The following is a 16,418-nucleotide window of genomic DNA, read 5'->3' on the forward strand; positions in this document are numbered from 1 at the left end:
GAATTGCCATTTGGCTTATAATGACTGTTGGTTGGCTTTCTCCCACCACCAAAATCCAACAAGTCAATTGATGCATGCATCCTCTTCCAGCCCAACTCTGTGCAACAGCATGGTGGGCACAGACACCTGAGCTAGCAGTGGCTGCAATGCCTCTGGAGCTGTACAGCTCTTGTCAGTATGGCTCTGCACTCCGTCCCACGCCCTCAACCCATCCTCGACCTTACTTGTCTCCTGCCTCTGCCACATGTCCCATTGCATGCTGTAGATAGGTCCTTTTCCGCTTGCGCAGAGCCGGCAGCAATGCACAACTCCCACGTAAGCAGTGCAAGGAACATTCATCTAATGCACGTCACTACTTGACTGTTCTTTGGGGCTGAGGGTACTCTGTGCCACATGCTGTCAAGGACTTCACTGGGAGTTGCAGATAACTAAACGCTTGATCTAGTAAAGCAGGCTGTGAGTAGTCTTGAATTGCCATAATGCACTGGCTGCAACCCGCTGGAAACTGACTGCACCTGCCATAAATAACCACTGCTCATATTAAAACATGGTGATTTTCCTTCTCTTATTATCTGTGGCAGCAGTCTGCTGAGGCCAGGTCACGCTGGCAGCAAAGCCAGCAAATTAATGAGGTTATAGGGGTTATTACAAACGGATGCTAGTTTTGACCAGCCCTACTGGAATGATGCCTTCCTGTATCTCTTCAGCAAAGCTCAGCCAGTAGTCCTTAGTGTTTTTAAAAAAAACCCAAACAGCTAACAGCTTCAGCTTTTGCAGTGAAATGCAAAGCTGCCCCTCTCAAGATGCAGGTATTTGCTGCTCTTAGGCTTTGTCTCATGTCCTCTCACACCTTGTCACTCAACTCTACAAGCCAAAGCCTCCACAGTTCCCTCTAACACCCCTGAACTCCAGCCAAACAGCTCTGATAAAAGAGAGAGCAAACAGCCAGATAAAATTGGCTGCTTCCTTGTCTGCTGGCCTCACTGTACCCTGAAGCAGAGGCTCCTGCCAGTGATTACATCCTATGTGCATCCTCATTAGCAATAAACTTCAGAAACTGGAAGAGCCGTCTCTGGATGGATTATACTTACAGTATCCTCTCCAAGAATGACAGACTGATATTGTCTGGGAAAAACTGAACATGCCCTGTGTCATATAGGGAAGTGCTGTGATGTGTTACCAATAAAGCAGTAATGCGCACACGTGTTTCTCTAAGCTTGGAAAGAGTTGTTAGACACAGGGTTGTTTAGGAAGGCAAAAAGAAATAGTTTCAGTAAGCTGAGACAAATCATTAAAAATGCTCTTATTCAAGAGATTTGATTTAGAAAAAAAAAAACAAACCAACAATTCCCTGCCCTCCCCCCAAAAATCCAGCTGATTCAATGAGTTAGGGGTTATTATATCATGCACATATAGGTGAAGTCGCCACATGGCACCCCTGATCGCAGTGGACTCTCACGGGAGCGCACACTCCAAGCCGTACCAGCCGAGGACCACCCTGAGCTCGGGGGGATGTTTGCCTCCCCAGAGGGGCACAGATGGGGGGGAAGGGGCCCTCGGCTCCTCCTGCCCCGCACTCCCGACCGCTGATGCCCCACCAAGTGTTCAGTGCTGATGATGACAATAACAGCAATAACAGCCCTGCTACGATGGAGCACTCTTCCAGACGATGTTTTTATTAAAGTTTTGTCTTCATCACTCAGTCATGAGAGCTTTCTCAAATCATCCTTGATGTTCTGAAGTTTTAAATTCCAAAATCTAATTTTTCTGGACTAAAATTTGCCATACTAATACAAGTCCTGATCCAGACACATTTTCCTGCATTTCTACAGAAATGAAGCGGAAAGCACTTGGCTTGGAGGAACATGTATTTAAAGGTACTTTGCATTTCAAATTTTCTCTTTATGCCCTCTAGGAAACTGAGACAATACCTTAAAAATTAATTCAGGAAAGCATAAATCACTGTTCCAAACTTTGAATTTTTGCCACAAAACCACACTAGTATCAATGAGAACAGAAGCACCTCAGTAACTTGTATTCAGGTTTCAGTTTACCAGCACACTCAGGTCAAATCGGAACATCTTTTTCTTCACGAGGGAGCATTATGAGAAGGGCACTGTTCTTGGACTTAGATGACATTACAGAGGCCTCCTCAGCATCATCGTAGCTGAACGATTACAGAATTGAACAGCAATTTATCTCTTCACCAAGGAGCAGAGGTGAATGGAGAATCTTTTTTTTTCCAGGAAAGTGGGAGGTATTTTTTTACAACTGCATAATTTCAGTTTATATCAGCTGAATCTCATGAGAGGGTGTGCAGCTACTTTCCTGCTGAGAGGGAACTGAACAGCAGACAAAAATGTCTTAAATGGGAGCTGCCACTGAAGGAGCAGGGAGTAGAAAGGCAGTAGGATTTATGTCTATACACACGCACAATCTTAAAGAGGAATTTAGCGGTCAAAACAATCAGGCATGTGACAAGGTGGTATTCTGGCAAGTGTCAGACTATCAGCCATGTACACCACGAATTTTCACAGCAGCAGTTAGGATGCCAGGCAGGCTTCACACAGACACTTCTGTATTTCCCTTCTGAGCACAGTATGTAGTTTTATAAACATATGCTCCAAGAAAGCATTGTGGCCAATGGCTGGGGGAAGAAAGACGGGCATTAATTAAAGGTTGGATTGACTTATTGCAAATAATAACGAGGTAATAAATATACTGCCCTGTTAACACCTGGGCCGTAACCTGCGGGCTGATGACGGACGGATTGCCTCCATATAGCTTCTGGGACTGCTTGGTTCACCCTTTGTTTTCGTTGCGGATGATTTATTACCTGCCATCCTACTGCATATTCATTCCGAAACTCACCCCCGCCTAGAAGTGTGCCTGAACCCTGGTTGTAGCTACTGCCGACAGAGAAGCGCGGCTTCGGCAGGATACTGCGCCCCAGGAGCGCCCCGCAGCTTGCTACTGCTGGGACGGCCATGTCGTACAAGCCTGTTCCTGCACCCGGATCAAGGTCAAGGGAAGGAGGGAGGTTATGTATAGGAAAGGTGGGGCTGCTCTTGCTTCTTTCAAACCATCGATACTCTGCAAACAGCTGGCCAAATAAGATAAGTGGAGAACTGTCAGTATCAACACCCAGACATGGTAGCAGGAGAGATGGCCTGTCAATCACAAATCAAGAGATGGGGGTTGCTTAGATACAAGGCATGAGCTCCACGTATTAGAGGAGACAGCAGCAAGAGAATTGCTTGCTACAAGCTGCGTGTGTCATTTATTTCTGAGCCACTGTGTTTATTTCCACCACTCTGCAAGCTGAGTTACACTGAGAGAGCGGCAGCAAGACCTCGGTGTGGTGGGAGGGCTGCTGCACTATCTCAGCCATAGCGGTCAAGCAGTGCAGGGTAGTGGTTGCGAAATGATAGCACTCCTTTGCAGACAGAGCCTGCAGGATGAAGGATTGACTTCTGAGACGGCTACGCTTCCACCTGGCCACAGGGAAAAAGGGAGGGACAGCACTGTGAGAGCACATCAGGAACCAGGGAGCAGGAACGGGATGTACCACAAGGTGCGAGGAACAACGTGGTTGTATTCCCAGGAGATGAGCAAGAGTACTGTGTTAATGTACTAAGACATGGGTTGCAGTAACGTGGAGAAACAGCATTTTTCAGTGGGCTACAAGCTTGCTTGGGCTTGGCCTGTTCACCCCAAGAGCCTTAGCAGAGACTAAGAGCAGCAATCTATCCAAGCAGCAATGGGTGTTTAAGACGCAGCAGTCAAAGAAAGATTTCTTACAGCTTTTTTTTAACTGCCCCCCCCAACTGTAACATGTTTGTTTGTTTATTTTTTTTTTTTAATGACAGAAGGAAAGTTCTCTACTTCTAGGCTGATAATTGAAACCAAATCTGCTGGCTTCAGAGCTCATTGAAGAATATAAATGTGAAACTGGGGAAGAACTTCACTTCTTACTACCAAAAACATATCTGAGACAAAGTACATTTTGTAACATCAACAATCTGTCTCTTTCACAGGCTGTTCTACTATAGCAATAATTCTTGGATATAATCTCTCCACTTATTTATATTTAGAGGCCGTGAAATGATGAACTCAGCTTCTATCTACAGCTTTCCATTTTCCAAATAGCACTGGTTGCGCAGGGACCTCTTGCTGATCATTACCCTTCTTTTCTTTTCAAACCTACTGCTAAAGTCTTCCCTTTAGCTACACTGAAGTCACCTCCACTGAAACTCCATGGGACAAGTTTGACACTGGACGAACATGGTCGCTACCCCTCTTAAACGCTAAGATTCAAAGATTCACCCTAAAAGTGTTGAAAGCATGACTTGCATGTTTGCAAACACGAGTCAGAAAGATTTAATAGTACATTGTACACCTCTCTATTAGGACAGTTTGCTTTGGACTTATTTACTACTAAATTCAAAAAGCAAAACAAAGCAGAAGGCTTTTGCCCTTCCTCCAAGCTTACAGGATGCTAAAGTCAGAGCGAGTGCTGAGGGGGGTGGATTTTTTTTCCCCCCTTAATGGACTACCTCCTTGTGGGCTGATTCCATTTGGTTTACATGTAACCCTGGGGTAAGGATTTTAGTTTGTTAGTTTAAGAGGGGCGGCCAATCTCTTCGCACTGGAACCATCTGAATTCTCCTCATGCCTTTGCTCTCTATCAGAGCAATCTCCTAAATTAGTTCCAGTATGTTGACATTCCTTCCATCTGGTGTCTTTCCATTCAGCGGTATTTTTATTACTTTCCTAACAGCCGCAGACAGAAGTACCTTTCCACTGCTACAAAATGCTCTTTTATTAAAGGTCAGCCAAATCAAAAGAACAAGCAAGTTTGTTTTTAATTTTGGAGATGCAGACTAGAATAACCTTTTCATTCAGAAAAGTCATGTATGACCCAATTACCTCACTTGTGTAATAAGGCTTGAATTATTCTTCAAAAAGACATGTGAGTACTGAAAAGTGTTTTTTACCTTAGAAATTCAGCCCAATGCATCTTCTGTGTTCTTGACTGCTTTGAAAGCTTTACAGCCCCTCGGCGTATTTTTTTATTATTATTATTATTATTGTTATTATTTTATGACTGTTTTTTTAAAAGACCATACAGCAGACATGAAAATATCCAAGGTCCAATGCAGAAAACCACTTCCATACATATGCATAAAATTATGCATATGCTTAATTATAATTGAAGGTAGCGAGATATAGATATGTGTTTTAAAGCTCAGCTTGTGTTAAATTGTTTTCCTGAATTACAGCCTTATTCAGCCGAATTGCATCTCTTCTTAAATGAAAGGAATGTAGCTAAGATCCTGCAATAATCATTTTAAATCAGACAGCATGCTAGAATTTACTCCCCAGTGAGGAGATTAAATCAGAACGAGAACCATTATCCTTCCTGAGGTTGTTTCTCAGAGAATGAGACTGAGGATATGCAGATTTTGATGGTCTACTCTTTAAAAATGAAGGAAAAATGAGAGTTGCTAATTCGACCACAATAACATGTTACACTAATTGTCTTTTGTTTCAGCAAAGAATACAAGAACTAATTACCCTTTTTTTTTTTTAATTATGATTACAAACTGCTGAGGAACTTCAGATAAGCAAACATTTACATTGCAGTGGGAGGACTGTGTAAATGGAAAGACAGAAATAAATTTCATCATTGCTTGCATTTTGACATCTGAATTGGACCTGCCAGTGACCTCACACATTTGAGTTCATGTCATGTCCAACAAAGTGTTGTTTAGGCAATCATCCTGAATGACAGGAAATTCATAAAGGTGGGGTATGGCAACTAAAGAGTTAAGTTTGTTTAGACTTGTTTCATTACTATCACCAGACTCTTGAAATATTACTTTATGTTATTGGATGTTATCAACTGAAAACAATGGGAATAAAGCACTTGAAGGTCAAAAGCCTACATAATTAGAGGAAATCAATTAGAAATGTGGTTAAATAGTGTCACTGCTAAAGTACTTTCTCTTGGCTAAATAAAAAAAAGACTCATTCCAGCTTTCATCATTCTTGTTTAAAGCCCAGTCATCTCCATGATGTTTTAAGGGACTTTGGAGTTTTTCAGGTGTTTTGCACAAAGAAGCGATGAAGTCATCAGGCACTAAAGTTTGTTTTGATTACATCTGAAAACCAGAGATAGCAGAGGCTGGGACAGAGGCTGGGATTGACTCCCCAGCACTCTCAGCCTGAGACGCATAACTCTGCCCACGCACAAACCCGCCGATGGTGTGAGCTGCCACCTTGGTCCCCAGCTGCCTGCCCCATCCAGGGGTGCGCATCGCAGCTGGCGGCGGGGGACACTTGCCTGAGCTGGTGCGCCTTGGGGGGACGCAGCTCGTCAGCTACGGCTCGCATCTGCACACCTTGCCAGCTGCCACCCAGGCAGATTTTTGGCAATGCAGGCACTTTCACTGACGACATGGTGACTTTACTGACACAACTCAAGGAGCCCTGCCTTGGAGACAGGCTTATGTGTGCCTGAAACACCAAGCGTGCGTTTGCTTTTAGCTGTATGAAGTCAGGCACAAAGTGTGAGATTGAACATGTATTTGGCAAGTAAGATGAGTATCGTGAAATACTCTGCCACCGCTGTTACACACTGTCAGATCTTCTTCTGTTGCCTTTGGGATTTGAAAGTACAGAAGAGCTGACCCAGTTTCCCAATTAACCAAAGCATGCCACCTAGCTCAAGTCACTGTGGACTGGTAGATACACGATGGAGAATCTCTGAGCTTTTTCTTAAGAGTACAAAAAATGCAACCTGAAAAAAAAGTAAGAAGTCCGCCTTACATGGGAAATCCATTTTTTGTGCCTTGTTGCTGTGAAGGGTCCAGCACTGTTCTAAGCATCCTGGCCCCAATCCAGCAAACCACTTCAGCACATGTTTTCCTTCAGTTACTTGTTCACGTTGATGCCATCGTGTTCCATGGGCACCGAATTGTGATCCTAATATTTATTCGTTCTTCAGGGAATATCTTCGTTAAACTTTTTCTACAAACATGTTAGCTAATCATCTGTTGATTTTTAAGTGCATTTTGCAAATGGGCAGACTTTTCTGGATGGTTATGCTGACCAAGGACAACTCTTCCAGCACAGAAACACTCATGTAGGCACTGTATTTCACATTACAAAGACTCAAGAGCTCACTCATGAATGTACCAAGTGTAACTTCACTCTCATGACTGGTCCAACACATGTTTAAATGTTTGCAGAATCAGGCCTGATGCTCTTTCCTGGTTTTACTTTTTATAAAGTATTGCCAGATGAGATAGATTTTGCACTCAAGCTACCCCTGGAAAAATATGCTAGCTCTCAAAGGCTTTATTATCAAATCCTGGAGTTTTCAAGGCAAAAAAGAAAAAGGGTAGGGGAAGGGCAGGGGGCAGGGCAGAGACAGACAGATGAATGGACAGAGGCATTATTCTACAAATTAAAATTTATGTGCTGAAATCAGAACACTGCTAGCAAAGCCAGCTTCATTTATCCAGTCCCTTTCAAGGAGTTTAAAGTCACTTGAAAGAGCACTTCCCTCGCAGCCGCGCTCGACAGATTGCCAATTACAGCCCTGCTGAGAGGATGGAATTTCTTTGGACTCACAACTGTACATTTGCCCTTGCAGTAACGGGCAAGGTATGTGTCTTTTGATTAGGTTACAAAAAATATCTCTAAACTGGAAAGCTTTGTTTCCACACATCCGAATTTGCTCGGTATCAAAAAAAAAAAAAAAGATGAGCTTGTGTTTACATCAAGTTGACAAATTCAGAGGTTAAATGCTTTTAAGCAGGCAGGTCAAAAGGATACCTAAACAAGGATCCTACTTAAGGAAAACACATGTTTGTAAATGCAATACAAAGAGCTTTCAAAGATATCACAGGGAGATACAGCACTGTCCATGCTAGGTAGATCTGTGCAACCTAGCACTTACAGAAAGCACTGTCAGACATGCAGTGGCAGTCTGAAAACCTACAGTAAAAATTAGTAAGAGAGGAGACAAATATCTGTGGGGTGGCTTCAGTTTAAAAATTAAGCATCTGATCTAAGTTAGTCAGCTAGACTCCATCTATAGCCAACAGGAGCCTCCAGTATGTCATTTATCCTACCTGTCTGAAAAAATATCTCCCAGGAGGAAGCAAACCACCCCGTGTAGATGCTGATGTCTCTTGACTAGGGAGGGAAAATAGACTTCTAGTGTACACCAACTGCCTAAATGTTGGATGGCTTAAATTTGGTAAGATTAAGCCCATCCCTGAAGACTGAATAGCTTCAACATTTTGTGTCAGAGGATAGCAATATTATCACTCTTTATGCATCACTCAAGAGGAATAGCCATGTGTTTAAAATCCAACTTCAAGAGGATACAAATACTTCAGTCCTAGATGTAGTCCCTTAACTTCATTACAAGTACTCTTCAGCTTAAAATGAAGTGCACACTTAAGGATCCCTGAGCTCACATCCTTATGTCTGGGCAGTACGTAACTGCTCCTCTGGATTCAGCTGCACAACCACGCATCTTCCCAGTGCTACAATATCTAAGTTACAGCATTGGCTGCTAAAGGCCAAATACTGACTCTGACTGCTTGGAAAGGCTGGATGAGCTGTATAGCTGCTATCGCTCTGCTCTATGTAACTCCCTCCAATGGACTACAGTCCAACCAAGAAGCTGACTTCCACTGCCCATCCCTTCAGGCCAGGAATTAAACATAAGAAGCCATGAAAGGCTGCTCTGGTTTCTAGAAAACAAAAAGGAAATCAACCAGTAACAGAATGGAAGACTTCCCAGAAACGAGAGATAAAACTGCCTCCAGGTTTGTCACCGCAAAGCGCTGCTGCTGGCTGATGGACCACAAGAGGACCACAACATCACCTGCCGTAGGCGCTCACCCTCCCGCAGACAGGATGAACCCTCCATTGCAGAGCTTGACTGGCTCTGCTGAAGAAGCATTGCTCCTCCCTCCGCGGGGCCAGAGGGGCAAGTTTTGCTCCCACGGGACTTTATTGTCTGCTTCTTAAAAATGCTGTAATCTTTTTAACTTTTACAAATGTTTTAACTCAGTAAAAACTATTTAAAGTAAGGACGAGAAGGGCAATTGGTCAAAGGACTGCAGCATGCTTAATCTTTTTTCTTTCCGAGTTCCCGTGCACATTTGAAATAACTTTTGTTCCATTTGCAACCCACATGCTGACACAGCATCCCTCCCCTTTTCTGTTCCCAGATCCTGTTATGAGTTTATTCAATAAAAAGACAGATATTCATCTCTTTTCAAGTACAAGAACATGCTTTTGAATAACTCAATATGCGATACTGTAACAGTACTCCAAGCCAGCTCGTTTTAATCAGTCGTATCAACCCTCAGAGTGGAGCTGCCATATACATATCATCACCTTACGCATCTGCCTCACGGGTATGTAAATGCGAAGGGCTAAATTTCGGCTGCCTGTTCTGCACACAGGGAAAGAGGTGATCCCCGGGGACGAGGCTGCCCAACCCAGGTCCCTCCAAACCTCTGGAACCCACACCTGGGGTCCACCACGCAGCCACCCTCCTTGTGGCAGCAGACCTCTCGGCCAGTGTCTTTCAGCACATACCCGGCCCAAACATCCCAGCTAGAGCTAGAATGTTACTTGAGGAAGGAAGGAAGGAGGAGGAGATTTTACTACAGAGTGACACTCTATAAATATATAAACAAACAAAGAGGCAGATCAGGGAGGAATGCCCCTGGCTTCCTGCTCCTTCCTGTAGGACCAGGGAGCAGCTCCCAGAGGCAGGAATTAGCAGGCTTCCCGGCTGTGTCCCAGGAAGAAAGGAGTTAGAGGGGGAAGACAGGATGAGGAAACAGGAACGATAAGCCAGCAACCAGACTGACAGGAAACTGTGCAGAGGTGGATAGGAAGCGGATACTGGGATTCAGGGGAAAAAAAGCAGCGATGACAGAACCAGCAAGACTAACCGGCAGGTAAGGAAGGACCAAAGGCCTAGAGCAGATGAGACCGGTCTTGTGCAGTCCCGGGAAAATAAAGCATACAAGGACTGGTTTAGAGGCTGGGGACATAAGTGGACATCAGGCTGGTGGGTGAGTGAGGGTGAAATTAAATGGAACTGTCCAACAGGAGCAAGGAGATGAGGTGATACATGCAACGATTTCCCACTTGCCATGGACACAGCGCTCAAGTCACACGTGAAGAAGCTCCTCCAGGCAAAGGGCTATGCATCGGTGAAACACTGGTAGTTCAGAGGGAAGGTAGTGCTCAAAACAGCCTCTTTGGTAAGGGTTGGGTTACACTAGGGGTAGAGGTTTGTTCGGTGTGTGATCTTAAGAAATGTGAATATCAGGTCTGCAATAACGTAACAGAGCAGTCAGGGAGAAGAATCGCATTCACTAACCTTCGTATATGGTGATGATATGAGGGTGGCTGAGGGATGACATGATCTCAATCTCCCGTCTGATGTGAACCATATCTTGTTCATCCTTAATTTTGTCCTTACGAATGGATTTTATTGCAACCTATAAATTCAGGAAATCAAGCATTATTCTTAGAACTGAACAGATGCATATAATCCATTAAGGAGAGTTCAAAAAATAAATACAGATGTTAGATGTTGGCAGAACATGGAATGACCAAAACAAAACTTTAAAATACAAACCTCCATGCCCCAGCTCCCTCATTTTATAGCAATATATACACCTTCATTACAGTAATGGGTGACACGAAGTTTTAGGGTCTTCACATCTTAGGACTTCACTGAGGGAGAACACAGCATCTTTTGGAAGAATCTCTGTGTACTCTCCATCTGAGGCAAATGGCAAAACTCCCTAAAGATTTTGATGGGAAGTACATTTGCTTAGACATGATTGCATCTGACAATTTCAAACAGAAGCTTTGGAGACAATTTCTCTGAAATAATGTTGAGATCTCTGATGGAATGTAGGCAGGGAATCCAGGGTGCCGACTGCAAATTTATATTTCTCCATGTTAATACATAGAAGATCACATTAACACAGGTTGCTCCACGGTTCTCTAAAGCAGGCAAACTGCTCAGGAGTTATGACTTATTTAAAAATCAGACGAAATAAATCTTTGAAATTCACATCTAAACTCGTCCTCATATAAACCCAAGGCTTTCAGGTCCTACACACCGCTTATGCAATCACTGCAAAACCATATCCTTCCTGCATCCTTCCTCAATCAGCAACCTTTTTTCAAGCACATCGTGTGACTGGGTATCTTTCCAAAAGGCAGGGTGGGAACAGAGGAAGTGATAGCTGAACTTGCAAATTATAACAGCCCTTGTGAGTGTGCGTATGTGTGTTGCCTGTGAAAAAAGGGCTTATCTGAACAACGCCATAAATAATCGCGGAGGTCAGCTCATGCCCTGCGAGAAATGCAGAAGCCAACAATGGAGAGAAGCTGGTGGGAGAGAGAAGGTGAGGGCATTGTGCATACTGAATGGCAGCACGGCCCTTATTATACTCAATATTTACCCTGCTTTATTTTTGTAAGCCAGAGTTCAAGGAATAAATTACCAGCTACTTTAAAATCAACAATAAGTCTTTGAAAAACATCACTGACCTGCTGAGATGACCACCCTTTCATGGGTAAACAACACTTTTGTCATTCTATGCAGCCAACTACTGCAGACCTCTCCTGGGAAAACATTTGTAACTCTGATTTATGTGATTTCCCTAGCTCCTTCAGAAAAAAATAATTTCACTGCCTACTTCAGTAATTGCAAGTGGCATGACCGGTATTGTTTTCATTATATGATGTAGCATCAAGGATATTGAAGAAAGAAGGGAAAAACTTACAATATTATAAAATTGAAATGTACATAAACAGGAGCTAGTTTAAAGGATCAGGTTTCCTACAAAGCCTTCAACTCTGAAAAGCAACATTGTTCAAAAAAGCATTAAGCACATGCCTCATCCCCTCAAATTCCGAAAGATTTCGGCACATGCTTAAAATTAAGCTCGTGCTCAAGTGCTACCCTACTTTGGGACAGCAGAAGAAAAACCAGAACTCAAGGGACAAACCTATTTGCATGTCAAAAACCAAACAATTACTTTCTTGCTCTTGACCCAAACATTTGGTATAGAGATTTTAAAAGTAACAACATAACTATGGTCTTATCTACATGGCACATATTTCTAGAAAAGGTAATACAACAAGATTTTAATTGAATGAGTGATCAAGATAAGCTCCAAGTAATTCTAGAGATGGAGAAGGCAACTAACGCTAAAGATGAGGTTGGATTTTTCCCTCTTCCCATGTTTGCACTGGGACAGTCTGCAAATGCAAATACACCCTGTATACAAGAAGGATGTGGGTGGCTCTTGGAGCAGCATGTGCATTCCTGCAAGAAATAAATATAGACATGGGTAAAAACACATTTTTTATTAAAAGACAGCCTTGTACTTGGCTCTGAGGAAGAATTTAAGAAGGGTTTCATTGTCAAATATACAACGGGGAGCAAATTCTTCACCATTCATGGCTGGTAAAGTAATAACGGCACCCCAGAGGGCATGCCAATCTCCTACTAACTTGACTCTGTGCTTCACAGACAGGACTTTTGTAAGTCTACACATAATTACTACAAATGGCCTCCGTGGAATAATTGCACATGTGAAAACTCATATTTTTAGATACAAAAATGCAAATGTGATTGAAAAGCGTGGTGGCACTCTGTAAATATATGACTGGATTAATCTTCAAATGCAAACAGATGTGTTGCCTGGGAACATATTTTTCAACAGGACCAGAGAGTTTACAGTCTCACAACCTGTGCTGAGAAGTGGTTAAGGCACCTAGGAGCCTTAATTTATAAAGGCTATTCCTAAAAGTTTAACTGAATTTTGAAGATGGTACTTAAGCTCTCCTGAAAACATCACTTCCCAGTTGCAGGGGTAGAATTCATCAGCCCAGCTGAAGTACTTGGGATTTTGTCAGTGATATCCAGGCTGCAAGACCTCATCCCAGCATAAGGAGAGAACGCATGCCAAACACATCTCTCAGCTTTTAATATTCAAGACTTTCTCTTCCCTCCCTCAGCTACTTGAGATCACAGTGAGCGGCATTTAGAAACAGGGAAAGACACTCGGCAGGTGTGAACTCTCTTAACTCCAGTGGTGTCAATGGATCCTGCTAAGCGTCCGCCTGCCCATGCTCAGCCCACAGCCTGCAATCCTGACAAACAGCACGAGCGCTGTGGCAGAGGCAATGCCCCTTCGCCAGGGCACGGTACGTTACCAGTACGAGCACTCCATATTGGAGCAAGGCTGCAGACGCTCGCACGCGCTAATGGAATAACATCACTGTCTGTTTGCACAGCGAGCGAGCCTGCTCAAAGCACAGTGCAGCCATTTATTAATTAAACCTTGGGAGGCAAGTAATGAAACAGCACTATTCATCTGGTTTTAGGAGATGAGAAAATCGAAACGGAAAGCCGACATGACTCCTAAAGGAAACGAGGACAGTAGCATCTCAGAAATCTGAGATCAGAGAAATCTCTGCCTCTCCCTCGCAAACTGCAACACATCACAGGACTGCCTTGCTCGACAAACCGTCCCATTACTAAAGGCTGACTTCGGATACCTTTCCCCATGTTCAATTGCTATTTTTCCCCTCAAAAAGAGCCTCAGTGAAATGAAAGGTTCGAACGCAGCTCAATAAATGTTTTTTACCCCATGCCATCTGCCTGGTGGCCTGCACGATCCCCAAGTGGACAGGCTCCACGTCTCAGAGGCTATCAAGAGTGCACAGCCTTGCCGGTGACCTGGTCCAAAAGGCCAAACAGCAAGCGATCGCTGTCAGCGGTGTCACTGTCAGAGGCAGCATCCCAAAGCAGGATTAGTGGAGCAGCAGGACAGTGTTCGCTCCAGCTCTTCGCTTCTAAGTAAGGGATTTCTGCCAGCCAAGCGTCTTTCATCTATATCAGTCTGTTCAGACCGTGTCAGCAAGCGTACTTGGGCTTAAGTCTACTGATGTGAAAAAAACAACACAAACAAGAAAGCAGTCCTTTTTTTTTTTTTTTTTAGTATTTCATGGAAACATTACGAGTCATGATCACATTTTAGGTATTTATTATATATTTCATTGTTTTCATCTCTCTGAGCAAAAGAAGATCCCTAGCTGTATGTTATGGTATCAGGCTGTAAAACAAGTCTCTCTTCCAGGTATTCTAAAATACCAATAATGGAATTTCTTTCACAAAGTGTATTTTACTCAGAAATACATTCCAGAAAATACATTTTCAAAGTGTGCTTATGCTTTTAACACCAGATAGAGCTGGCTCTGTTTTTCAAAACCCCACTTACAGGACTGCCCAGATACGATACATGATGAACTTGAACAACGTAAGCTTAATAAGAAACAATCTCAATTGAGAAATGCCGTATGAAAGAACTTGTTTGTTCATTCTTTAGTCCTTTTCTTTCTTGCTTGCCTGCTTACTTTCCTTGCTTTCTCTGAAAGCAACAGCTCCACTGTGTGCAACATCAAAATTTATTAAGGGTCACAGCCTATGAATCAAGAGCAGGGCAAACGCAACGTGCTTTTTTACATCAGCTATATTAACTACTCCAAATTCTCCAGCTCAAGATCTGCAAAGAAAGAGCTGTTAGTCCCTTCGGTACTCTCAGAACACTGTACTTATACCTCTACCACACTTTCTCAATATATTTTACTGGGTTTAAGACTTAGAAAATTTAATTATAGTATTTTTAGTAACTTTACTAGTGGAGGAATTTGTATTTTTCCTAGCTTCCTGTCTTAATGAGAATTTCAGATAACTCCAAGACCTTGCACTCGGACAGAGTAACATATCAGATTCTTAATAATGAAATCTAAAGCCTCTCACCCCAACAAAACAGGTTCAAGTTCACCCAAAGCCCCTATAGACACAGTATGCAATCTGGCAAAGCACTTTAGCACATGCCTAACTTCACACACGTGAGCAGTCCATTGGCTTTCGTGGGATAGCTCACACATGCAAAGTTAAATATATGTATAAGCACCAAGGTCGCAGCTCAAAACTAGGCCATGTGATGGTCCCTCTGGGGATTGATACTGGTTGTACGCACCAGTAACATCCTTGGTATCTCTTCTGCAGCTCTGATGGCAACGTGGTCCCACACATGGGGTTAGAGGGGGAGAAAGGAGCACCAGAGACGGACTGAAACAACATCCACCTGCCCTGCCAGTTCTGCTACCAGCCTCTGCTCAAAAGCAGGTAGAGAGACTACCCTCTCCAAAACGTACGGCACAGGGGAGAGAAAGCAGGGAGCTGTGAACCTGTGCTATTGCCAGGTATTTCCAAACGGCTCTGCACGAGCACAGCCCCTGCTCCACCGCTGCTCTGCCTTCCAGAAGCAGATAGGAAAGAGGGAGGACAGCTTTTGGCGGCCCATCCCTCCATGAGTCAGCTTGCAGAGTTTGCTGGGCAGGAAGCGTGGAGAAATAAGCTGCTCTCTTCAAGGCTGCAATAAATTACCTGTCTCCATTTGCTGGAAAGAGGATTTATACTCTCTGAACTGGTGTAGAGAGACTATTAGGTATTTTCCAACACACTTCATGCTTCTTTGCTTTTGTTTGGTACAAATAACTTGAATTGAACTATAAATACTTCAAAAAGATGACTGTTGCAAAGGTTTCTGTACATTCAGTCCTATCTGTAAGAGAAATACCTCTCCTCCTTTACGAGCTTCTCAGCTGCTGGGCAGAGCAAAACGGATGGAATTTTTCTTTTTGCAGAGGCAGATCAAGACCATCGCGTACAGAAAAATATCTCAAGGTCTAAATGTCTGGCAAAGAGCATGGCAGGCAGTAGGTGCCCATTTCCGTATCAAATCTCTGTGTCTGCTGAGTCACTGCTGGCACCATCATTTATGGGATGAGCAACAAAGCTGTATTTCCATCAAAGCGTAAAGCTGTTTGTCTTGATTTCAGGAAGTTGGTTCGTGTGTTTGTTTTCATCTAATGAACCTACCTTTGCCTCATTTCCAGCCGAGATGTGTGAACATAAACAAAGGCAGAATTAGCCAGAGTGCAGAAAGTCACAGATTTTTAAGCCAGCTAGTGTCGTAACGGAGGCTGACCACCTGAATGACACAAACCTATGAACCTTCCCCAGCAACTTCTGCATGCAGTACATTCAGTCCCATTGAAAACAAATCTTCCACTCTTTATTATCTGTCGAGGCTATTTTTAGGACCGTGGTGAGATATGAACGAACTGCTTTTTTTTCCACCACGGGGGCTGTGACTTTTAAGCTGGTTCCAGCGCTTGTGCATACCACCCGTGCTCGAGTAAATTCCAATGGGCTCTTGCAATACTATTGTGGACAGTTGGGAAAATGACATCAGGACAGAGAGTGCAGGCCCCTG

The 16,418-nt window shown here is 43.4% G+C and overlaps 1 protein-coding gene across 1 annotated transcript in view; it reads right to left on the reverse strand.

The window, feature by feature from the left end:
• NUAK1 (NUAK family kinase 1) overlaps positions 1–16,418 on the reverse strand; it is a gene marked incomplete at its 5' end in the record, with an annotated part of 49,721 nt that overhangs the window by 14,653 nt on the left and 18,650 nt on the right. Inside the window, one exon of the mRNA XM_082309588.1 lies at positions 10,424–10,544. Within this exon, the coding sequence (XP_082165714.1) occupies positions 10,424–10,544 (121 nt within the window). The remainder of the gene's footprint in view (positions 1–10,423; positions 10,545–16,418) is intronic.

The sequence above is a fragment of the Platalea leucorodia genome (assembly GCF_965183815.1).
Source record: "Platalea leucorodia genome assembly, chromosome: 4".
NCBI classification, from domain to species: Eukaryota; Metazoa; Chordata; class Aves; order Pelecaniformes; family Threskiornithidae; genus Platalea; species Platalea leucorodia.